The 26551-nt window shown below is 44.5% G+C and overlaps 1 protein-coding gene across 4 annotated transcripts in view; it reads left to right on the top strand.

The window, feature by feature from the left end:
* SH3GL2 (SH3 domain containing GRB2 like 2, endophilin A1) overlaps positions 1-26551 on the top strand; it is a 253633-nt gene that overhangs the window by 166028 nt on the left and 61054 nt on the right. For 2 of the 4 annotated variants that reach the window (XM_072992063.2, XM_078384933.1), the window contains exons 2-3: positions 6074-6142; positions 23589-23661. In XM_072992063.2, the coding sequence (XP_072848164.1) occupies positions 6074-6142; positions 23589-23661 (142 nt within the window). Of the gene's footprint in view, positions 1-6073; positions 6143-12909; positions 20284-23588; positions 23662-26551 lie in introns of those variants that run through there. The other 2 variants (XM_072992062.2, XM_078384932.1) reach the window with 1 other exon arrangement.

Raw genomic sequence — 26551 nt, 5'->3', positions numbered from 1 at the left:
ACTGAGCAATTAACTGAAGTTGTAAATCAGTCAGAGGGAGAGGAAAAAACAAGTTAATTCCAAAGAGCTTTTTGATCCCTTGCAGGAGTTAATGGCCATAAATGTTTTTGTTGAATTTAAAGAATCTCAAAAGAATTACAGTGGGCCCTCTTCTTCCGAACTTAATCCGTTCCAGAAGGACGTTCGTAAGTAGGAAAGTTTGTAACTAGAAAAAGCATTTCCCATAGGAATGCATTGAAAAACAATCCGTTCTGGATTTAAACCATCAAAAGCAGACCCTGGGAAAGTTAGTTTGGGGGATCTAGGGAGTTGTCCAAAACCCCTAACTTCTCCAGCTCTGCCTAGAAAAGTCCTCCCAGTCTCAGTCCTTCCTCCCCACTCCCCCGCGCCAGTCTCTCCTGCATTCAGTCCGTCCCCCCCATCTCTCTGTAAAATCGGCAGGAATTAAGGAGCCCAAGGAGCTCCTCTTCCCTCTTCCTTCCGCGGGCAAAGCAGCGTCCCCGTCCAGGCATCTCGCCTATCTTTGAGCTGGTCTCTTGTGACCCAAGGGGGACATGAATGCCGCGCCACCGCCGATGCTCCAGCTCCGAGGCATGCACAGAATCCTCCGAGCAGGTGGGCACGCGCACGCCAGCCAGCCAGCAATGAAGCAGCCGAGCAATCCAGGGAGGAAGAGGTTGCCTTTGGCAGCCGTTCGCACCATGCTCCACAGAGGTCAGGGCAGGCGACGGGCCAAGCAGCCACAGGCAGGGGAGGGAGCTGCTACTGCTCCTCCATGCCCTCCCTCCACCCTGATCCTCCCAGGATTCGCGCCATGCTCCACAGAGCTCCACAGAGCTCAGGGCAGAAGGCAGCGGGCCGAGCAGCCACAGGCGGGTTAGGGAGCTGCTGCTGCTGCTCCTCCTCCTCTGCACCTTCCCTCCACCCCGATCCTCCCAGGTCCCCGCCACCACGATCAGCAGGTTCGGAGCTCTCAAAGAGCTTTCCCCAACATGGGAGGAAGCCCTTTGAAAACTCCAAAGGCAGGGAGGAAGGGCAGGAAATTTGAATTTTCCGCCCTTTCTCCCTGCCTTTTGGGATCGTAACCCAATCCGCATTCGCAAGTAGGTGCTACAACTTGCGATGAGATCGGGTTCGTAACCTGAAATATTCGCAACTAGGGCCATTCGTAAGTGGAGGGCCCACTGTATCTCTTTTTGTAGGCTCAGGGAGCAGGTTGATTCTAACCTACTTTTAACTAAAGCAAAGCCAGTTCAATTCTCTTGGTATACAAATGGACTATTGTATAGACTAGGGATCCCCAACCCCCGGTCCGTGGCCCAGTGCTGGTCTGTGGCCTCCTGGAACTGGGCCGCGGAGACAGATCTACGCACGCACGCATGGTGGGCATGGTGCTCTTGTGGAGGGGCATGGTGCACAACATGTCCCTCGGCAAGCATGACGCACCCCTCTGTAAGCATGACACACCCCTCTGCAAGCGTGACACACCCACCCACAAGCATGACACACCCCTCCACAGGCATGACATGCCCACCCACGGGTGTGACATGCCCACCCACGGGTTTGACACACCCACCCACAAGGGCGGGGGAGCTCCCCCCCCCGCACACAGAGCCTGCACCCCCCAACCAGTCTGTGGTCCCAAAAAGGTTGGGGACTGCTGGTATAGACTGTCAGCTCAAGATTCTAGATTGGACATAGCCCCAAGAAGACAATTGGTGGTTCCTCAAGTTTATAGAGAAAGAATACTGGAGTATGCACATGGTTCTATTTTGTTCAGGCCACTTGGGAAGTAAGAAAACCTTACAGAGGATTACTGCTCATTTTTATTGGCCTAATATGTCTAAGAGTGTGAGAAATCTTTGTTTGAGTTTTCCTGTTTGTCAGAGAGTGGGACATGCAACAGACACTATTAAAGCAGAAATGCCAACTATTCCTTTGATTAACACACTTTTCCATACTCTGCATATGGACATTGTTGGTCCTCTACCACCTAATAAGACTGGGGGAAAATACGTTGCTTGTTTCATTTGATCTGCAAGTGAATGGGTGGAAGCAGTTCCTTTGTCTCCCTTCTCAGCTACCCAAGTTGCAAAAGCTTCTTTGGAAGTGGTTTCTAGAATTGGCTTACCCTGTTTTAATATCAGATTAAGCTAGAAGTTTTCATTCAGAGTTGATGAAGAAAATTTGTGAACTGGGGGAATTATCCAGCAAAATTTCAGTATAGACTCTCACTTACAATCACATGGCTTGGTAGAAAGGCCACAGCAATCCTTACAGAAGATTATTAAGGCCTATGCATTGGAGCATGGATGTTCTTGGTCTGAGGCTTTGCCATATGTTTTATGTGCTTATGGAAGTGCTCCCCAAGCTAGTATTGGCAGGTTCTCTCCAAGTGAGATAATTTTCAGCAAAAGTTTAAGAGGTCCTCTTGATCTTTTATGGGAGGACTGAGAAGGCGTAATTCAAACTTCTTTGCCAGTAGCACAGTATGTCTATGAACTGCAAAGGAGACTTAGACAGATTCAAAGTATAGCTAAAGAAAACATTGAATCTGTTGAAAAGCAACAAAAGTTCTATCATGCTAAAGTTAGGCACAAAACGTTCAATGTTGAGGACCCTATATTGGTTTTGAACCCCCTGAAAACTGGTAAACTTCAGATTAACTGGCAAGGACCAGGAACAGTTATTCAGCTACTGGAAAATGTTAATTATGTGGTCCAAATATCTGGCAGAGAAATGAAGTCTCAAGTTTATCATGCTGTAACGTGGCTGAGCCACTCTGAGGTCACCTCCTACTCAGGCCTCTCAGAATGCCCACCACGCCACTAAACACTCTTGCTGCCACCAACCTATCCTTTAAATCACAAGGACTAAGGTTTCTCTTAAACAAAAATGGTTTATTGATTACAAGAAATAAAATAAATAAATCACAGGAAGTTAATCTCGATGGTAAATCACTGTTTCTTATTTAATCAAAACATAGACTATCCCTCACTGACTACACAGGCACACAGGCCTCTAAACAAGCTCTCCAGATCTCACTCACTCTCTAACTCTATCAATCTCTCAAACTGCCTTCTCAAACACCATACACACCCCTTTATATCCCAGCTCCTCCCCCTTTAGCACCACCTTCCATCCCCACATTGGCTGCTGTTCCACTGCCCAGCTGTGACAGACAGGTGAGGGCAGGGCTGAACGTTACACATGCTAACAGCCTTAAACGTTATATTGAAAGATCTGCTGTAGTACTGAAATACAATGCAGTCAAAGACTCAGAGGAAGATGGGATTGTTGATGTTTTGTCAGAATTTCAGAATGCTGGTGACTGGGAGGAAGTGTATTTTCACTCAGAGGTTCCTGAAACTCAAAAAGAGAGACTTTTAGAATTTATTCAACAGCACCAATCTGTATTTTCTAACAAGCCTGGTAGCACCTCTTTAATTCAGCACAAAATTGATACTAAGTACCATCCATGTATACACTCATCACCTTACAGGACTCATGCTGAGCAAATTGAAATGAAAATACAATTTATGCCCAAACTTGGCATAATTAGATCCAGCCAAAGTTCCTGGTCTAGTCCCATTGTCTTCCTGCCAAAAAAGACTCCTCAAGAAGAAATTCAGGATGAAATTAGATTTTGTGTGGACTTTGTTGTTGTTGTTGTTTAGTCATTAAGTCGTGTCCGACTCTTCATGACCACATAGACCAGAGCACGCCAGGCCCTACAGAAAAGTAAATACAGTGGTGCCTCGCTTAACGAGCGCACCGCATAACGATGAAATCGCATAGCGATCCGTTTTTTCGGATCGCTAATGCGATCGCTTAACGTTTTTTGAATAGGGCTAAATTCGCTTTGCGAAGACCGGTAAGCGTTTTGCTTACCGATCTTCGCAAAACGAAGCCCGACGATCAGCTGTTCGGCTGCCAAAATGGCCGCCGGAAGCCCGGAAATGGCCCAAAATGGCCGCGCGCAGCGTTTTCGTGCCCTCGTTAAGCGAGGCGAGGGCGCAAAAATGGCTGCCGGCCATTACAAAGCTTCGCTGAACGGTGAGTATTTGGCCCATTTGGAACGCATTAAACGATCGTTTAATGCGTTTCAGTGGGTTTTTTTGATCCGTTCAACGATGCTTCAGCATAGCGAGGCACCACTGTACCTTGGGACAACTTGATAATTATCCAGACTGATGACTTGGTTCAAAAGTTGGCAAGTAGTCATTTTATCAGCATTCTAGATCTCACAAGAGGATTCTGGCAAATTGCCGTGAGTCCAGAAGATTGTGAAAAAAACTGCTTTTATGAGTCATTGTGGATTGTTTGAATTTTCATAAATGGTCTTTGCACAAAAAAATACGCCCGCTACATTTCCGCGTATAATGAACAAAATATTAGCTGGTTTACCTTTTGCTAAAGCTTATCTTGATTATCTAGCTATTTTTAGTTATGATTTTGATAGTCATTTAGCTCATCTTGAGATTGTGCTTCAGAAATTGAAGGAGGCTGGTTTGACTGTTAAAGCTTCAACGTGTCAGTGGGTAAATGGAAAAGTTACCTAGTTGGGCCATCTAGTGGGAAGTGGAGAAATAGCTCTGCAAGCTAAAGGTAAAAGTGTTCAAGAATGGCCTATTCCTGAAAATAAGAAACAAGATCAATCTTTTCTGGGTCTTGTGTCCTATTACTGAGCCTTCATACCAAATTTCAGCAGTATTGCTACTCCACTTACTGAATTAACCAGAAAGATAATGCCTGTTAAAGTTGTTTGGACCCCAGAGTGTCAAAAAGCCTTTGATAACCTAAAACTTAAGTTAGCTGAAGCACCTGTCTTAATGGCTCCAGATTTTCAGAAGTCTTTTGTGGTTCAAACTAATGCCTCAGAATTTGGTATTGGAGCAGTTTTACTTCAGGAAGCAAGTGGTGGAAGTTTGCATCCTATTTCCTATTTCAGCAGAAAGTTATTGCCTAGAGAAAAAGTTTATTCAATGCTGGAAAAGGAATGTTTATCAATCGTTTGGACTTTGAATGAACTGAGTTCTTTTCTGATTGGATTTTTTAAAAATTTGGTTCAAACTGACCATTCAGCGCTCATAGTTTTGCAGAGAACCAAAGATTAAAAAACATCTTCTTCGTTGGAGTTTAAGCCTACAAGATTTTGATTTTGAGATTCAAAACATTCTAGAATTAAGAAATGTGGTGGCTTTGTCACGAAGCAGAGACTTTGATTTAAGTTACAGAAAGGAGGGTTAGGTGTGTGTAAATTGGAGGAGGAGAAGAAGGATAATAGGTTTAAAACCCTCTGTGATCAATTAGCTTTAGCAATGGTTACTTAGAACAGTGGTTCTTAACGTGGGCGATAATGCCCCCAGGGGGCGATTTCATTTTTCAGGGGGGCAGTAGAACGAAAAGGGGCAGTGTGGGGGCGCTGGAGCAGAAGGGGGGCGGTAGGGGGGCGTTGGAGCAAGCTAAACCTGTGAAGATGGCTGCAGCCTTTTTACTGTGTGCATGAATATATATTTTCCTCCAATCTTAATTTAGTTTCAGAGTTTTTGTCTTTAAATTTTTAGTTCCCGCATTGCGGTTTGTTTTTATGCCCTTTTTATATTTCTTTTTGCGTCTTAAAATTCGCTTACAACTAAATAATTAAATGTTACTTTTCGGGAGTATTTCATTTTCTTGGAATTGAATTTTGTTTTCAGCGGTCATTGGATTTAAGTATCTTAAATAAATAAATAAATAAATAAATAAATAAATAAATAAATAAATAAATAAATAAATAAATAAATGCATACATACATACATACATACATACATACATACATACATACATACATACATACATACATACATACATACATACATAAATAAATAAATAAATAAATAAGATATCATCACCGCGGGGAGGGGGGCGATGATAACTTCTTCAATGGCTCAAGGGGGCGTTTCTTTCAAAAAGGTTAAGAACCACTGACTTAGAATACCATGGTAATTAAGTAGTAAAACTATTAGCTAGTTAATCATTGTATTGTTTTATGGGAAAGACTTTATTGTTTTGTTTTTCCTCCATCTGCAGAAAGTGAGTGAGAAGGTTGGTGGAGCAGAAGGAACCAAGCTAGATGAAGATTTCAAAGAAATGGAACGGGTGAGTTGCATCTTTATGTGATTGCCCCATTGGCTGGTGACTTTACTTTTGAAATAAGAAATAAAACAGGAAGCAAGTGAACAAATCCTAGGTTAATCAGCATATTATTCTTTATGGATGGATGTGCAATGGATGGATGTACAACAATGTATTAACGTATTTGGATGTTTCCCATGAAGGATTGGCTAGTGAGCGTTATCACCTTTTTTTTTTTAATGCTAGAAATTGCTTCTTGTGGGAAGAGCTATTGGCAGCAGCCCTATTTCTGCAGAGGATTTGATGTTCTCTTTCAAAATCATCAAATTACACTGAAGAGTTTTGTGATACTAACAAGGCTTAGTTGGCACAAATGTCTGTGTATTTCAGCCCACTTGGTCACATGCATTCACTGAGGTGCAGGTTGCAGTGCACGACAAGGCTGGTGCCAAGTAAAATTTCCAAGTTGCCACAAGTTAACCTAATTTACTTTTTTTGCTGCAATCATCACCAACAACTACTCCAACCTCTTAAAAACACTCATGTAATAGAGGGTCTTCCAAATGTTCCAGATATTTTTAGTTCCACTCCCACAAGCCTCAGTAGCATGGGTACTAGTAAGGGGAGATGTGGGTTGTCAATCAAGATTTCTGGAAGGCCTGAGTTTCCCCACATTTAATCTGGTATAGCAGGTTTTATATGCTGTAAGAGTGTGGACCTACATGATGAGTCAATCAGACAGAAAACATGAGTTTTACTTTATTATAGAAGATATAAAGAACTTTTTTGTTACAACAAATAGGCTTGTATGGTAGTGCGGCTTACAAGATTATCCTGGTGGATGGCTATATAGTATGTATATCTTGGAAATGTTATATTTCCAGTATTTTTATTTTTATTTTTTCTTCTGTGTCGTCTACAGTTGCCAAGGGATTGTAAGAGCTGCAGACCAAAAAACATAAGTTCTCTCGGCTCTGCCTTTATTGATGAAGGTTATTAATGATCTGTCTTTAACATTGCAATCAGAGCTGCTATATTTATTCAGCTAATCAGTTAGCTCATTTAATTAAAACCTTTAGCTGCTTGATAAGGTCTTTCTCTGACACAGAATATGAGATTGTATTGTAGAACTTCTACTGTGAATTGAACTGTACAGCTTTCGTCAGAAGGCAGATTGAATTATAATAAAATACTAAACATGTTGCACAGAAAATCAGATATGTAAATGATATTCTTCAAGGATGTGCTGTGATAGAGATGGGTAATGTACCCCTCCAGATATGATTAGATTACTACTTCCATCACCCCTCACTGCAAATTACACTGAAGAGTTTTGTGATACTAACAAGGCTTAGTTGGCACAAATGTCTGTGTATTTCAGCCCACTTGGTCACATGCACTCAGGTGCAGGTTGCAGTGCACGACAAAGCTGGTGTCAAGTAAAATTTCCAAGTTGCCACAAGTTAACCTAATTTATTTTTTGCTGCAACCATCTCCAACAGCTATTCCAACATCTCATGTAATAGAGGAACTTTGACTGCAGTACTGCAATTTATCCACCCAGGCTGGCTAGAGCTTGCCCTCCAACAATATCTATAGAGTCAGAGATTGCCCTCTTCTATAATATCTTTTTATCCTATCATAATGCTACCATATCAGGAATAAAAACAGAAGAGTTGTGGTACCCTTAAAAATTCATCAATTTGTTTCAGGGTGAGCTTTCATGGAGCACAATCTGCTTCCTCAGGCACACAGAACATAATAGTTGTGTCACAAGTTGATATACACATAGTACATGGTCAGAGTACATGGTCAAGCACAATACAAAAGAGAGGACGACAGTTCCATTGGGTTTTCAGGATAATGGCCCTGTAGCAGTCAACCAAAGTGATGATAGCATAGATATCCTACTGAGGACACTTACACGATTGTGCTGAGATGGCATCATATCAAAGAGAAGAACTTTTTTGTTATACTATACCAAAGGCTAACCATTTTGATGGATCATTATTATGATTCATGAAACCACACACTGAAATAAATTGGCTAGTCTTTAAGGTGCAACATCACTTCTATTTTTGTATACATGCTAAATCGAAGCAAAGCAAAAAACCGAAGTGTTCTGCTTATATAATGCTTAAAGCACTCTCTGGGCAGTTAACAATTGAATTATGCAGGGTACACATTCCCCCCTCCCCATGAGTTGCACACTCAATTTACCAACCTCAAAAGGATGGAAGGCTGAATCAATCCTGAGCTGGCTTCCTAAAGGCTAAAACTGGTCAATTAGGATAGCGAAAAATAAGTAAAGAAAAGAGAAGAATAAATGTAGACTGTAAGTTGGGTAGGGCAATGTGGGATGGGAAAGGTTCTGGTCAGAAACCTAAGCTCAGCCTTGCCACCACCACCACCCCAAGTTGGGAGAAGATGTAACCAAGTGCAATTGGTGGGAAGGTGGGGGGAGAAGAAAGTTAGTTGTGGGGTTAGAAAGGGTTTGGGAGATAAGAGGTTATTATTTAGATGGGTAGATGTGAAATTTAAATTTGGCTTGTGAATTATACATATATATGTATGTTTGAAGATTGTGGAGGGTGTTCACAAATTGGGATTAGAGATGCAAGAATTAGAAGACAAGAATGGTTAAAAATGTAAGTGTCAAAATGGAATCTGAAAGTCCTAGGATCAAAAATGAAAACAGTTAAAATTCAGAGAGTTTTATATAAAAGAGGAGCTGACATAGAAACTCATAAAAAAGAAGGGGTGAATTAACTCAAAGGAAAATGGATTGATTTTATGAAAAATCATTTGGTACATCAAAATCTAGAGCGGTAGCTACACTGATATCTAAAAAATGTGAATTCAAGGTTAATTTAGTAAATAAATATGAAAAGTAGGTGGATAATGATACAAGAAGAACTTAGAGAGGGATGTTTATTAGCCAAATGAGAACCAAGAAAAACTTTTTAACATAGTGTTTGAGGAATTAGGTAAAGTAAGGAGACTTGTCAAAGCTGGGAAAGGGGTACCCAGTGACCCCTTTTCCTACAGCCCCAAGGCTCCTAGAAACTCTGGGTAGTTCTACCACCACCTCGTCATTCTGTAACAACAATAGAAGACAAAATATTTCAGGTAGCTTGGTCTGAGAACAGTGAGACACTTTGGACTTAGATTTGAACGAGGAGAGTTCTGCGTTCCACACCACAGTGGATAGTTTAAAGAATAATTTAACTTTATTAGAAGCAAAACTGAAAAAGCATTGTCTAAGAAGCTAAGTAATAAAATTACACAGAGTGCTTCCCCATCTCTTAGGCAAGGTACAAACTTGGTTAAAGGAATTTCTACAAAGCATCTATTATCTTTAGACTAAGTTTCCTAACTGACTTGGTTTGGCTAGCCTCAGGCAGCCTACTTACATGGATATGGATTCCCTCTTAGGCTACATCACTCACAATCTCTTGGAAGATAGAAAGTGACTAACTCAGCTTGCCTCAGTTCAACTCAACCCCTTCATTTATCTCTCGTTGTAGTTCTTAATCTTTTCAGCCCTTTGTGGATTCCTTGGGATTTCCTGGCCGAAAGCCACTTCAAAAGGGCTTTTGCCCTAGGACAAGGGTCTCCAAACTTTTTACATTGAGGGCCACACCTGATATTTTCAAAGTTTTTGAGGACCAAATGAACAGGAATGTGTGCGCACATGTTCATATGCACATCCGCATGCATGCACACAGCTGCACCCCGCATGCATGCATGAATGCCCTCTCACCCCCACACACATCTGTCCAGCTGCACACGCACACGCACACCCTCACCCACCTACCTGCATGGATGGCTTCCATTCTATCCGCCACTGCTCTTTACCCTCAACACTCCAGATTTTGAGCTAGCCACTAGGTCTTGTAAATCCTGAGGAAAAATGGTTTCTCTTAAGTAGGTATTTTTCCTTATCTTAGGATTCCCCAGATCAGGTTTCAGAAGCCCTGAAACTAAGTCTTCACTCTAATGGGTAACCACTTCTTACCATAGATCCTAACCCCTTCTAGCTAGGAATACCTTTAAACTCAGGCCCATTCAACTTTTCACTGGATTGCTTCAGATCCCAGCACTGTGCCACCAATTTGTCATGATCCCCACGTGACCCCTGTTTGTTTCACCAGACTCACACTACGTTCCCCTCAGCTGCCACCAGTTGATTACATCAACATTACCTATTAATCGAGGTCCAAGCCATATGTCATTTTAAAAAACCCAAATAGAAATTGTTTATTGTTACAGATGTTGACAGGACAATGTTCTTAACTCTTAAATAAACATTCTCTCCTTTATCCACTCTCAACCATCACTCTGCTGCCCAAACCCACAAAACTCTTCAACTCTCTCTCCCAATCTCAAAATTCCCTATTGAAACTCCCCCTCCTCCTGCTGAGTCTCTTATATCTTGTGACTCTGCCCCTCCAGCACTCCTATTGGTCTATGCAGATATCATATGAATATTCATGACCTGGGCAGATGCCACACTGACCATTCCACCAAATCAAATGCCTTGAAACTCTAATGCTAATAACCCTGCTTTTATTTTTGTCTCTTTTATTGTATAAATTACGTTGAATACCCTTCTCATTAAATCCCCATTTGTTTACTTTGTAAAAGTCCATTTTGATCTTTCCCAATGTATTTATCAACAAAACAATTCAATCTTATAGCTAGTATAGCTGTAAGTATCTTAGCATCCTGATTTATTGATGAAATTGGTCTATATGATCCCATATTCGTCAGATCCTTATCTGGTTTCAAGATTAATATGATCATTGAACATTTCTATGACAAGGGAATTTCTTCAACCTCTAGTATTTTGTTAAATAAAGCTTCCAATTTAGAGATGAGAGCTGGGGCTGCAAAAAAAAACACAACAAAACAAATCCAAAAATAAACAGAAACATAACCCCACCAGCCCAATCCCACTCTTCAAAAGCCACCCAAAACAGTTTTTTAAAAGCAAAAAGCAGCACCTCTCCTCCACCGCCACGCCCGCCGCGCACCGATGATTTGGAAGTGTTCCAGCCGAAGAAAAAAAATATCCCCCCCCCCTAAAATAAAAATAAAACACTACAAGCCCTGGGGCTGCAAAAAAACAAAAAGCAAAAAATCCAAAAATAAACAGAAAAATAACCCCACCAGCGCAATCAAAAGCCACCCAATCAAAAGCCACCCAAAACAGATTGTAAAAAGCAAAAAGCAGCACCTTACCCTCACCACCGCTGCCAGGCTGGGGCTCCAGCTGCCTCTGCTGAGGCTTCCCAGGCTTCCAAAGCACTGGCCGCTTCTCCTTCCTGCTCCTGCGCCGCTGCTGCGGGCCCCATCCACGGAGGAGCCCTTCCGACCCGTGTGCCCAGGCCAGGGCCTTCAGCGGCACCTACTCATGAGTAGACCTGCGCCTTCAGTGGCGCTTACTCATGAGTAGACCCACAACTTCAACAGCCCTTACTGTTTAACAGTTAACATCATTGCTTGTCCTGTCAACATATGTAACAATTGATTAGGCATCATTCAGTCTTGAGAGACTATAGTAACGTGCTCTGAATAGAGGACATGGAACCGCGTCTAGTGTGGCTGAGAAGTCCAATTCGAGAGTGACAATCCCTTCCACATTGAAGACAAATACAATCTGTCCCCTGTCCAGGTCCCTGATTTTGCTGGTTTCAGAACTGCCCCTTTGTCTTGGCCTGCTTGAAAAGGGTCTCTTCAAAATGGGAGAGACCATGAATGCTCAGATGAACGCTCAGATGTCATGGTTTCCCATCTGTTGAGGTCCATTCCTAAGGACTTCAGATCCTGCTTGCAGATATCCTTGTATCACAGCTGTGGTCTTCCTCTGGGGTATTTGCCTGCACTATTTCTCCATACAGGAGATATTTTGGAATCCAACCATCAGCCATTCTTACGACATGCCCGAACCAATGTGGATGTCACTGTTTCAATAATATATAAATGCTAAAAATTCCACTTGTTCTAGGACTACTCTGTTTGGAACTTTGTCCTGCCAGGTGATACCAAAAATGCATTGGAGACAACGCATATGGAACATGTTCAGCTTCCTCTTCTGCCATGCACGAAGGTCCAGAACTCACTGCAATACAGGAGTGTGCTCAGGACACAGGCTCTATAGACCTGTATCTATGCTGTCAGCTTCTTATTAAGCCATACTCTCTTTGTGAGTCTAGAGAACATGGTAGGTACTTTGCCAATGCATTTATTGAGCTCGACATCTAGGGAGAGAGTATCATAGATCGAGCTGATGCCAGTGCTTGGATCTTGGATGTCTCCAGAAAACTCTGTGCTGAAGCTTCATATTAAAGAATGTGTTGCTGACACAAAGACCATAATAACAGCAAAACTCCAGCAAGCGTTGGCCATTTTCGTTCATCTTTCCAATGCCAAAAGGGCCTAGTCAAGTGGGCCAAGAATTGTGGTCAGCACCAACTCTAGCGTTAAAGTCTCCGAGAATGAACAGTGGCTCTCTCTCAGGGACTTTTTTGATACTAGCTGCCAGATCATCATAGAATTTGTCTTTCACTTCTATTATGGACAACAGTGTTGGTGCATATGCACTAATGAGGGTGACCAGTCCCACTGATGAGTGGAGCTGCAGAGACAGGATTCTTTCACTCCCCACAGTAGGTGGAACAATGGATCTCAGCAGAGTATTTCTGACCGCAAAACCAACACCATATTCCCTGGTCTCATTCAATGGTTTTCTCTGCCAGAAGAATGAGAAGTTTTTTTTTCTTTGACAGATCCTGAGTCTGGCAGTCTCGTCTCTTGCAGTGCAACAATGTCCATCTGCAGTCTACAAAGTTCCATGTCAATGACAGCTGTCTTGTGCACATCATCTGTTTCCTGCAAGTCTTCAGCGAAGCCGTCGTCAGAAAAGCCAGGGGTCATTGTCCAAATATTCCAGGTGCCCAACTGTAGGGCAGAAGTTTTCTTATTATTGTTGCATGGTGCAGGGTTATCGATCTGCTTGTCGTCTTTCACCCTAAAACCCCATGCATCCCGTGAGGTTAACAGACCATGGTGAGGTAGCACCTTATTGGCTGGGGACTGCCCAGCTTAAGGCGGGTGGTAGCTACCTAGTGAGATGCAATGACCTCTCCCACCGTCGGAAGTAACCCCTGGAGTCATGCTCTACGCCAATCAAGCAAAGTAACTGCTACTTCCTGTGTTTTTTCAATGCTGTATGCGAAGCTGGAGTGTCCTCTCCAGAGCATGAAGCCTGGGTAAAATAATATGGAGGATAGGCTGTTATGCAAGCAGCAAATCCCCCCTATCCACATCGCTGAAATAGTCCAATGGAAAGGCAAGACCCAGTACAACTGGTTCCAGTGACATCGCAGGAGTGGTCAGAACGATACGAACTGCCTCCGGGACTCCGGCTCTGGATTTTGCCTTGAGGTTAACTTCTAAAGGCTTTTCCATCAGTGGACATTGCCACAAGGCAGTGGAGGTTTGAAATTGGAGTTTTCCTTCTCTTAGAATGGTTGCCTTCCAAGGCTGATGAGCCCCACCTACCCAGCGGAGAGGAGATATAAATAAACAAATTAGTGTAATAGATGAATGGAAACGTGGAATAAAAGAATAATGAAGAATATGCCTGTAAGGGTTAAGGAAAATTGTTACAAAATAATATGGAGATGGTATTTAATTCCAATGAAACTCAATATAATGAACGAAGAAGTATCACTCTCATGTTGGAGATACAAGAAAGAAAAGGTAACATATTTAAATATGTGGTGGACATGAGAAATGAGGCAGAAGGGATGGACAAAGAGATAAAGGGAATTATAGATATTGGAATGCAAAAGTGTCCCATCAATATATGTTAAATATGTTTGGAAATATTCAGTTACAAGTGGGGGAGAACTAATGTTTTCTTAATACATGTATTTGTTTTTTATATAGGGTTAAACCCCAACACAAGAATCATATTTTACATAGTGTAAAATACAATACCAAAAAAAAAAAGCTAAAGGGTGGTGTGGAACACTGTATATTTTGAGTTATGTTTGCATTTTAGTTCGCTTTTGTTATGTTTTGTTCATTTTGTTAAAAAATAAATGTTTTTTTAAAAAAGAATGTAAGACAGCAAAGGTTTTGATTTAAATCTTCATTTGGCTGTGAAGTTCCCCCAGGTGGCCTTGGTGTTACTACATGCCCTAAAGTCACTTGCGACTTATGATGACCCTATGAATGAGTGATCTCCAGAATGTCCTGTTTTCAACAGCCATGCTCAACTCTTGAAGATTCAAGCCTGTGGGGTCCTTTACGGAGTCAATCCATCTTGTATTTGGTCTTCCCCGTTTCCTGCTGCCTTTGACCTTTTCTATCATTATTGTCTTTTCCTTATCTCTCAGCCTAACCTACCTCACAGGGTTGTTGTAACAAGAAGAGGAATATGAATGTGAGCACAAACATTGAGCTTTCTTTAATTAAATACTTCCCTGGATTTGATGGATGAGGATCAGCTGAGTTCAGATTCTTCAGTTCAGTTTTAGTAGAGCTGTTCTTTCTAATCCTCTTGTAACGTGGCTGAGCCACTCTGAGGTCACCTCCTACTCAGGCCTCTCAGAATGCTCACCACACCACTAAACACTCTTGCTGCCACCAACCTTTCCTTTAAATAAAAAGGACAAGGGTTTCTTTCAAAAATAAAACTTGGTTTATTGATTACAAAAATAAAATATGAGAATCACAGAAAGATAATCACTTTGTAAATCACTTTCTTATTTTAAATCAACCACATAGACATTCCCTCACTGACACTCAGGCACGCAGGCCTCTTTCTGTCTCACACCAGATCTCTCCAGATCTCAGTCTCTCACTCAATCAATCTCCCCGCACACACTCTTCACCCTCCTTTTTATACCAGCTCCTCCCCTTCAATTCCACTCTCCGTCACCCCATTGGCTGATGATTCACTGCCCAGCTGTGACGGACAGGTGAGTTCATGGCTGCCTGTTACACCTCTCCTTTGCATTTGGCTCAGGAACCTCAGTTAGGCTGGTGCTTCACTCTGCTGAACATTGTAATGACATGTAATAAATTTTAATTATTCCCCAGTCACTCAAAACGCATATTTTTACAGGACTGGGTCCTGCTACTCCTGATTGCCTCACCCCCTCCCAACATCAGACACCTGGCTCAGGGGGAGTGAAGGCTTTTGAAGCTGAAGGTGTTCTCAGGGCCCTACTGGACCAGCATTCCTGCGTTTGGGGGAGTGGAAGATCTTCTGCCTGCCACAGGTCACTGGGTGAGAGACAGTAAGAACTGTGGCTGGGCTGTTACCAACTGCCATCCGGAGTTTGGCTCAATCTCCCTCCATTTTACAGGACTGGGTCCTGCTACTCCTGATTGCCTCACCCCCTCCCAACATCAGCCTCCTGGCTCGGGGGAGAAAGGGCTTTTGAAGCCGAAGGTGTTCTCAGGGCCCTACTGGACCAGCATTCCTGCGTTGGGGGGAGCGGAAGATCTCCTGCCTGCCTCAGGTCAGAGTGCAGCTCTTCATCAGCTTCCCCTCCTTCAGATGTTATTGCTTGCTTTGCCTCTGCTTTTGACTGCTCAGCTTGGGGCCTCTGCCCCCATAAACTCAAATCCATCTCCGACAGCCTCCTTGAGGGAAAGAAGATCTGCGTCCAGTGCGTGGTGGGACGGGTCCAATTGTGGGTGAGAGAATCTTGGGCTTATTTTGTTGTGTGGCAGAACAAGGTTGTGTGGCAGATGAAGACGAACCAGGACTATATGTGGGGGATAATCACTTCTGGGTCTCCTTAAAAGCCTTTTTTAATAATGTAATTTATACGTTGGGTGTCTAATTGATAGCACTTTAATTGATTTATGTATGTATTGTATTATTTAATCTATTGTATTAATTTAGGGTACTTTTCATTTTTTCTTTTTTCTTCCCCCTTTTCTTTTCTTTTGATATGGAGTGGAGGGCCTGTCTGCCCAGCGAAGGGCCACTGAACATCCCAGTAATCACGGGTAGAGGGAGATATGACGTTGGCACAGTCCCTACTCGTGTCAGAAGAACAATGAACAGAAGTTTGACAGCTGTTCATTGTTCTGAGACTGTGACCAACCCTCAGTATCGAGGTAGCCAGCCCAGCCAGCCGTCCACTTTAACTTTGGTACTGCTGAATGCCAGGTCTGTATCCAATAAGCCCCAGCTGATTCACGACCTTATCCTGGAGGAGGATGCAGACCTGGCATGCATAACCGAGACGTGGCTTGGTGGAGAGGGGGGTCCTCCCCTGGCTCTCATCTGTCTGCCTGGTTATGCCATCCAGCACCAGGGTAGACTGGAGGGGCGGGGAGGGGGAGTAGCCATTGTTTATAAATCCATCTTGGAGGTTACTAGGTGCTTCTCGGTGGTAAAGCCGGGTCTAGAGGCGCTCCACGTGGCAATTGGGGCCAGGGATGGTATTGGGATTTTGCTGGGCTACCGCGCTCCCCGCGACCCAGCCACTTCCCTTCCGGAGCTGGCAGACTTTGTCTCCGCGGCACTGTTGGGTTCCCCGAGGCTTCTGGCCTTGGGTGATTTCAACGTGCATGCGGAGGCAGAGGTTACCGGGCCAGCTTTTGAGTTCTTGGAAACCATGGCTTCCTTGAACATGTCCCAGCATGTCAACAGCCCCACCCACGTGGGTGGTCACACGTTGGACCTGGTCTTTTCCACCAATTGGAGCGAGTGTGATCTGATGGTGACTGACCTTGTGTCGGTCCCCTTGTCATGGTCAGATCACCACCTAATAAAATGTAACCTCTCAGTGGCACTTCCCCCTCACAGAGAGCAGGGACCCATTTCTATGGTCCGCCCTCGAAGGCTACTGGATCCTGTTGGATTCCAGGATGCCATGAGAGGTGTTACGGCTGACCTGGCTGACGCTCCTGTCGAGGCTCTGGTTGACACCTGGTCCATCGCTGCCACCAGGGCTATAGACATGATCGCGCCTAAACACCCTCTCCAGCGCAGAGCTCGTCCAGTGCCCTGGTTTAACCAGGTGCTTCGAACAATGAAGCGAATGAGGAGAAGGCTAGTGCATAGGTGGAGGAAGAACCCAACAGATTATAATTGGATAGCTGTTAGGGTCGCAACTAACCTTTACCTAACTAAGGTAAAGGCTGCATGTCGATCTTTCTTTGCTAACCAGATAAGCGAAGTTTCAAATCAGCAGGCGGAGCTATTCCGTATGGTGCACGACATATCAGGAACTGGTTCTGGTGATAGGCCTTGTGATGAACTTGTTTATGAAAGTTAAATAGTGATTTACTTTATAGGTACAAAGTTAGTCTGGAAAAATCCTTTTGATTTCTGTGTGTGAGTTAGAGAGGTAAAATTTCCAAGGACAGTTTCTTTTGCAGTTTGCTAGCTCTGTGCAGCTCAAGGTGACCTTTATCTTGTAACCAAGCAACTATCTTAGCCCAGAAAGAGCAAGGACATAACTCTTTATTTAAGACTCATGGGACGAAGAAGAGAGACGAATTCCAGCAAGAGAAGGGAGAAGGCTTTCCAGCATGGAGAGAGTTAGAAGATGGATGTCAGAAGAACTTTATTTTTGGAATGGACAGTAAGACTGACTTCTACCTAATAGAATCTACAGTTTTGTTTGAAAATGTAGTTTTACTGGAATTGGAGAGAAGGTCAGCCTTCTTCTAATTATAATAGTTAGTGGTTTGTTATTTTCGTTTTTTGTAGAAGAATTCTGTCTTTTGGTGATGGCTGGGGTTGGAAATAATTGATTATGGAAATATGTCTTGTTTTGTTTGCTTAAACAAATTTCTTTCTAATCTTTATATTTTTCTAATAAAATTATAAAAATGCTAAATGTCTGAAAGTTGGCTTCTTGGATAGACCATAAGCTAAAATAGTTAATTGGCTTCTTTACATTGATGTGCTCAAGACAGCCATGTTTACTTAATGCTACCATTTGGGTCCTACATATTAAAGAGTGCTAGGAAGATTAGATTCCCTAGAACTCCTGTAAGTGCCTTTGTTCTTTCTTAAATCGGGTCAGACTTGGGAGAAAAAGTGCTCAGCTGCCCTAGGGTAAAATTAATGGACCCGGTTTTGCCTGGTAAAGGAGCTGATCATTCCGGACCCTCTCTGTCCCGTGGTAAAGCAGTTTCTTAGGAAACTTGGCTTTTACGACAGGCCTCCCCCTAGTTTTTCACCTGACCAGTTCGCAGCCTTTTTAAAATATAAAGTGGAGGCCATCCGCTGGGAGCTCTCTCCTTTTTTGAATACAGTGAGTCGAGCAGAGATGTCCAGCGCTCTGCCTTGCCCAGTTATCTTTGATTCTTTTCAGCCTGTGACACCTGACTCTGTGGACAAGGTGCCTGATCACTGTCGAGCCACCTCCCTTGACCCTTGCCCGGCCTGGCTAATCAAAGCAGCCTGGCTGAAAGCAACAGAATGGGCCACAGCAATAAGAAATGGGTCTTTCCTTGAGGGAAGATTTCCAAGGAGACACTCATTAGGCCCATAAGAAAGAAACCTAGTTTGGCGGCAGACGAAATTGGCAATTACAGGCCTGTCTCCAATGTTTCTTTCAAAGTGGTTGAGAGGGTGGTGGCTGATCAGCTTCAGGCCCACTTGGATGAAACAGATGCCCTGGATCCATTTCAGTCAGGCTTCAGGCCGCGCCACGGTACAGAGACGGCATTGGTCGCCCTGTATGATGACCTGTTGAGGGAGGCTGACAGGGGTAAAATGTCTCTGTAGGTCCTCCTCGGCATCTCGGCAGCCTTTGATACCGTCGACCTGGGGAGGCTCTCTGAGTTGGGAATTGGTGGCTCGGCATTCGCCTGGCTCTGTTCCTTCTTGGGGGACCGTCCCCAGAGAGTTCAGCTTGGGGAGAGTATCTCGGCGCCGTGGAGTCTCAATTGTGGGGTTCCACAGGGGTCGATTATCTCCACAATGCTGTTTAATATCTATATGAGACCTCTGGGAGGGGTCATCAGGGGATGTGGGGCATCGTGTCATCAATATGCCGATGACACCCAACTTTACATCTCCTTTTCACCTACTGCAGGTGGTGCTGTTCTGTCCCTTTAGTGCTGCCTGGGGGCCGTACTGCAATGGATGCAGGAGAATGGGCTGAGGCTGAACCCGGACAAGACGGAAGTTCTGAGGGTGGGAGGCCCCGTGGATGGCGGCTTGGGTGACTCTCTCACGTTTGGGGGGTGACCCTGGCTGCGAAGAGTGGGGTCCGCAGCTTGGGCATATATTTGGACCAGACACTCACCATGGAAAAGCAGGTGGTGTCAGTAGTCCGCACCGCCTTTTTCCACCTATGGCGGATTGCCCGGCTGCGGCCCTATCTAGACATGGGGGCACTCACTACCTTGGTGCATGCGCTCGTAATCTCAAGATTAGACAACTGTAACACGCTCTATGTGGGGCTGCCTTTGAGGCTGATGCAGAAACTTCAGGTGGTGCAGAATGCGGCGGCCAGACCCCTTACTGGAGTGAGAAAATACCAACACATTTCTCCAACTCTGACTGCACTGCATTGGCTGCCCATTCATTTCCGTGTCGACTTCAAAGTCTTAATGCTTACTTATAAGGCCCTAAACAGTTTAGGACCTCGATATCTGACGGAATGCCTGCTCCCACCAAGGTCTACCTGGATCACCCGTGCGAGTCAGGAGGTGAGGCTGAGGAGCCTGATGCCGAGAGAGGCCCGGAAGGAGAAGATACGAAACCGGGCCTTCTCGGTGGTGGCTCCTTGCCTATGGAACAACCTCCCTCCGGAGATTCGCACAGCACCTACGCTGGGAATCTTTAAAACCCAATTAAAAACATGGTTATACATCCAGGCCTTCCCTCCAGTCAATACCTGATTTCTTTCTATTTTCCTTTATTTTTTTTTCTTCTACTTTATTACAATTGTTATTGAACGACTATGCACATTCTTGAGTTTATTGTTTTATCCTATATTGTAAGCCGCCTAGAGTGGATGAGTAGTCCAGATAGGCAGGGTATAAATCAAATAAATAAATAAATAAATAAATAAATAAATAAATAAATAAATAAATAAATAAATAAATAAATAAATAAATAAATAAATATTGTCATCTAACAATGAAGCAAGTGAATGAACAAATAAAAACAGTATAGGTGAAAATAAAATAAAAATAAAGAGAGAAAAAAGACAAAAAGGTGGTGGCAATTTAAAGACTAGCTTTTATGGTTTTTTTAATATGAGCTTTTGTGGAGAAGTCCACTTCATCAGACAACTGATAGCAAGTCAGCAGTGTTCTGCCAGTTTTGATCCCATAAGTTGAGGTGAGGGTGGGGAAATAAAGTACCAACTGCATGTGTAAATTCTGCATTTGTGCAAAGGGGCCTGTGCATGATAGCCAGGAACTGAACTCAACTATCTTTGGGAAGGCATGCTGGGAAATGGGGAAAAGCCCAATGAGTCAAGTAGCATTTCCACTGCAAAAAGGAAGAGCATCCCAATTTTAATATTTGACCTGCTTCTGCAGAGGATGGAAAATGTTTGCACCTCATCTAATTTAAATGGTTTAATGGTAGCTTTTGAGGACAGGGTTACCTCAGCTTCATTATTTATTTGTTATTTACTTAATTAATTACCGTATTTTTCGCTCCACAAGACGCACCAAATTTTTAGGAGAAGAAAACAGGAAAAAAATAATTTGTTTTCTTCTCCTAAAAATTGGTGAGCCTTATGGAGAGGTCCATCTTATGTAACACACCCTAGGACCCTTTGGAGGCTCACCCTGCCCCCCGGGGATCAGAGGGGGCGACATCGCCAGGTTCTGGGACTCTGCTGAAGCTTCCCAAGCCTCAAAAGAGTCTGAGAAGCTGGTGATACCCCCCCTTTGGCCCAGCGGGGGGGGGCAGGGTGAGTCTCTAAAGGGTCCTAGGGTGTGTTCCAGGACCCTTTAGAGACTCACCCTGCCCCCCTCAGGGGTCAGAGGGGGCAAAATCACCACCTTCTGGGACTCTTCAGAGGCTTCCCAAGCCTCAAGACTCCCAAAAACTGGCGATTTTGCCAGTGCTGGCCCCATGCAGGGGTGGGAGGAGCGTGCCAAGGATTAGAACCTGGCGATTTTGCCAGGGCTGGCCCCGTGGGGGGGTGGGGGGCCTGGAAAGGGTCCTGAGAGGCTCCCTTGGACCCTTGCCATGCTCCCTCCCACCCCCCCACGGGGCCAGGGGGGGTAAAATTGCCAGGTTCTGAGAGTGTTTGGAGGCTTATCAAGCTTCCAAACACTCCCAGAACCTGGTGATTTCGCCAGCGCTGGCCCCGTGGGGGGGTGGGAGGAGCGTCTCAAGGGTCTGAGTGAGCTTTCAAGGACACTTGCGACGCTCCCCCCACCTGGAAGCTGGCGATTTCGCTGGCGCTGGTCCCGTGGGGGGTGGGGGAGCCTTCCAAGGGTCCTGGAAGGCTCACCCGGACCCTTGCAACACTCCCCCCCCACGGGGCATGCAGCGACGAAATTGTGCCTTTGTTCCATTAGACGCACGGACTTCCTGCCCCACATTTTGGGAGGGAAAAAGTGCATCTTATGGAGCAAAAAATACAGTATTTCATTTAATTTATAACTTGCCTTTCTCCCAAGTAGCTTACAAAAATGACTTTAAAAAAGGTGCATCATGTATATTGTTAAAATCCAATTAAGTACATAGATAGAAAACCAACTGACGTTTTCTGTGCACTTGAGGGCATTCTGTGCAGAAATGTTTTTGTATCTCCCAGGGTGCCTGTCATGCAGCTGGTTGTACAACTGATTGTGCAACTGAACAAAAATGGATGAATACAGCTCACATTACTTGCACAATTGCACTTTCACAGTCACATAAGTGATTAGATTAGAGGAACAGCCACAGCAATAGCAGCAGCAGCAACAACAGTACCACTGAATTCACAGAAAACGTTTTGAAAAAGAAAGGAGTAATCTGTAACTAACACAATCTGTGAACAGTGATTGTGTCCTGCTTTTCTGAATTACACCCCATCCAGTGGACCAACAATGTCTGGAGCACGATTTGAAAGGTGTTGATATAATAGTTGTTTATGCAAGTTTAACATTTAAGGCCAGTGGCCATTTCTTTAAATGAGCCATATTTGTGAATTTGAATATGGGATGTTCAATGTCTGGGCCTAGAAGAGTACAACCTCTCTGAAATTAAGACTTAATTTTACATGTTAGCCTTTCAGTGAAGACACCGGCTCTGGAGGCTGCTCGCCAGGGTGACCGCGTTGGGCCTCGCCGTTGAAGTGCTGCGACAGCTGCTGCACGGAGGGCGAGAGGCTCCACCAAGCCCAGCTGGCCAGCGCAGAGGCACCGCCGAAGGAAGCTGCGCGGCCAGGCGAGTGCCGCTGCCGCCCAGTGGCATCCTCCGGGAACGGGGACGGGGTGTGGGGCATCGGCGGTGTCCCGGCGCCAGGAGGCTGAGCCTGGCCCAGGGCACTGTCATGGCTGCACCCACCCCCTCCGCTGTGATCTACCTCTCCAGGCATTGGAAGGAGATACTCCTCCTGGCTGGGGTGCTCCAGCCACTTGCCCCAGCCTTGCCCTCCACCATGGCTAGCCCTGCTGCTGCTGCTGCCTTGGCAGCCATACGTCACCGGTCAGGGCCCGTTGCCGGCCATCTCTGTGCCTCGGTTGCAGCTGGGCTGGAGAAGGGGGTGGGAAGGGGGAGATCGGGTAGCCGGGGACCTCCCTCTGGGCACAAGAGGAGGAGGAGGAGGAGGAGGAGGAGGAGGAGGAGGAGGAGGAGGAGGAGGAGGAGGAGGAGGAGGAGGAGGAAAGGGGGTTAGGGTCGCATCCTCATTACCCCAGGATTTTCATTTTTACTCCATTTGGGGTAATTTACCCCTGTTCCCTGACCACTGCCTTATATGTATGTGTTCATAATTTTAAATTGAGCAGCACAAGCAAGCAAGCAAGCAAGCAAGCAAGCAAGCAAGCAAGCAAGCAAGCAAGCAAGCAAGCAAGCAAGCAAGCAAGCAAGGAAGGAAGGAAGGAAGGAAGGAAGGAAGGAAGGAAGGAAGGAAGGAAGGAAGGAAGGAATCACATGTACAGAAACTTCCCATACTCTGTAGTGACTCCTTGTTCTGATGACCATTACAGAGACAAAATCTAAACCTTCTCTTGCCCGCTGCTGTGGGCAATTAGAGGGCTACAACTATCCACTATCCTGATTTTGTAAAGAAAGAGAAGCAGAAGATAGATCCTCAGTTGTGATCCTCCTTATCCTATCTAATATTAGTTGCTTTTCCCTACTCTTTCCCTTCCCAACTGCAGGCAGGAGTTGTCAAGAGAGAGCAAGGAAAGGAAAAAAAGTCAGGAAGTGACTTCCTTAACCTTCTCTGGAAAAAAATGTTTTTCTTTTCCTCAATTGTGTTTCCATCCCCTCTCTTTCCCTTTTATTTTTTACTTGCAGAAAGTGGATGTCACCAGCAGAGCTGTGATGGAGATAATGACCAAAACAATAGAATACCTTCAACCTAACCCAGGTAAAGGTGCTGCATGATAGGACTATATCTGGATGTAGAGCTCACTTACTCTACCCAAGGCCAATTCAGACAGGCTTTCCAGAGTAGTAAGAAACAGCAGTTTCTGCCATAGATGTAGACGTAACTACACACCTACATCCACACCTACCTAAGAAAGTCTCTTCAAGCACTTTTTTAACAAGGCCTGTTTGCATTATTTTCTAAGGGAAAAATAAGTGAAGTCCTGTACTTACACTACTTGCAACTTACTTTATCATAGTAAGTTGCAACTAGAATAGGCCCATTAGAATCAAAGTTCCTTACAGAAAAGTTGGCTTACAAAATCCCCATTGATTCAGTAGGCCGACTCTACTTACCATGCTAAGCAACAGGTCCTCAGCAATTGTCTGCTGGCTTTTCCTATTTCTGTTCCACAATCAAACACTTGACCAACAAAGAGAATGATTTCTCCTCCTTGAAGTATGATTGGTTTCAAGAATTGGTTTCAAGAATTTTCCCATTATTGTTCTATGAAAACAAAGGTTTCAAATTTAGCTTCATGAGTCGTGGCCATGTTGGCATTGTTCTCAAATTGCGTTCTTTGTAAGGAATGTCCTAATTTATTTATTTATTTATTGGCTGAAATCCTATTCATGCCTGTGTTATCAGCCTTATGTGAGTGTTCTAACATGAAAAGCCTTTTCACCATCAGGTTACTTTATATCCAATCTTTCCACTGAAAGGCTCTAAGATATGGTAAAAGCTCTTCCACTTCCTTTTCTTAAACAAAGACTAACATCCTCAGGTTTATCAGAACCGCAGCGCTCAGTTTTGTTTTGACCTTCATAGTTTTGTTTTGAACTTTACAGAGAAAAACAAAGAAACAAAGAAACAGACTGGGCACATCTTAAATTTGGTCTATCTTGCAATAATGGCCTAAATCTGATTGTTAATCTCAACCAGAGCAGATTCATTGAATCAGTGGAGTTTACTTAAGTTTGGTTTAGCATTAGCACTACTCAATAGTTGAAATCTATTGTAAGTTGCAGCTAGAGTAGGCCCATAGAATTAATATGTTCTGTTGATTCAATCGGACTACTCTAGTTGTGACTTACTATACTAGATTTCAGCCAGCTTGGGATAAATAATTGGATTCTGACCAATGGCTTGAGTTCTGCAGTGTTCTTTTGTGAGTGGAAGTCAGTGGCTCTCATATAAAGTCTGTGAAATCCTGCTGAATTAAACTCAGATTCGGAGAGTAAACCATGGATTGGAAATCTAACCAAATTTATCTTCACATATTTTAGAATTGTGTGTAGAATTAAAACAATGTTTGTTAAGAGTTGATTTCTTCCATTTTAGGAGGAAAACCCAGTCTCACATTCAGTACATATGAAAATGCTACAGTGGACCCCCGACTTACGGAATTAATCCGTATTGGAATGGTGGCCACAGGTCGAAAAGTCTGTAGGTCGAGGGTCCATTTCCCATAGGAATGCATTAAAAACCATTTAATATATTCCAGGCAAAGAAAAAAATCCCGGGCTTCCAAGCTGCACCCGCTGCCCTCTGTCTCCTGTCTCTGGTGCCCTCTGCCTTCTGTCCCTGGGTGGACAGAAGACAGAGGGCACTGGGGACGGGAGACAGAGGACAGTGGGTTCAGCTTTGGAAGCCTGGGAAGCTGCTCTGCACCTGCTGCCGGCTTTCAGCTTCCCAGGCTTCAAAACCCGCTCCACTGCCCTCTATCTCTCATCCCCGATGCCCTCTGCTTTCTGTCCCCACAGGGACAGAAGGCAGAGGGCACCAGGGATGGGAGACAGAGGGCAGCGGAGGGGGTTTTGAAGCCTGGGAAGCCGAAAGCTGGCAACGGGGGTGGAGCGGCTCAGAAAGCCAGCAGCCGGGGCGGAGGGGCTTCCAGCTTCCCGGGCTTCACAACTCCCTTTGCTGTCCCTGTCTCCCATCCCTGGTGCCTTCTGTCCCTGTGGGAAATATGTTAGTAGTGTACAGGGAATTCTGGAAGTTGTAGTCTAAAAAAGCACAAATCTGCACACCGCAGTACACATCACTAGGGATGAGCATGAAACACTTTCTGCAGTTGTCGACACAGCAGTACAGGTGCTGCACATTCACTCACCCCACCCCAGCCAGCTCCCCCACTGACCTGATGGCATGTGCTGCTCCTCCCCTCCCACAATCTTCTATTCTGGCAGGACCACAGACTTCTCCACCTCCTCCAGCAGCTGCCCACTCGCAGGCAGCACTGCAGGAATCCCTATCCTGCCTCCTTGTCTGAGTGGGCAGCTGCTGGAGGAGGGGGAGAAAGGAAGTTCATGCTCTTGTGGTGACTGGATGATCATATGATGAGCAGGAGAAAAGAAGCACCCACTGCCTCCTGAGCCATGTGAGTGGGGAAAATGAATGCTGACAGCTTAAACAACATGGCAGGAAGTGCTTCATACCCATCTCTACACCTTGCCAACTTCAGAAGATACGTTTTGCCTCAGTGGTGAAGCATGCATGAGTGATTCTTGTAGAGTTCCACACCTTTTGTAGTTACATTTGTTTTAAGGGGGAAACACACAGTTTACACTTGCACAAACTCCCTCATACCAGGAGAGAAATGTGTATGTTTTGGACATGCAGAATATCTCTTTAGCAATATCTTCCCTTGAAATCCTTTTCCATAAGTGAGAGGATTGAGCTGGCAGTAATGGTTGGCTATAAATTGGCTGTTTGTTGCAGCAGTGGGAAAGAGCACAGGCAAACTGCTCACACTGCATAATGCTCAAAGGGAAGGAGGAAGTGAGGACTCAGACTGTCCCCCATATCTAAGTTAGAAGGAGGGGGACAGAACTGATGACTCAATCAGCTTTTATTCTGATTGTATGTGCATCTGTCCTGTCAGTTTTCT

Source organism: Pogona vitticeps, chromosome 2, assembly GCF_051106095.1.
Source record: "Pogona vitticeps strain Pit_001003342236 chromosome 2, PviZW2.1, whole genome shotgun sequence".
Classification (NCBI taxonomy): Eukaryota; Metazoa; Chordata; class Lepidosauria; order Squamata; family Agamidae; genus Pogona; species Pogona vitticeps.
The sequence above is the reverse complement of the archived record's forward strand: the minus strand, read 5'-3'. Positions and strand labels throughout refer to the sequence as shown.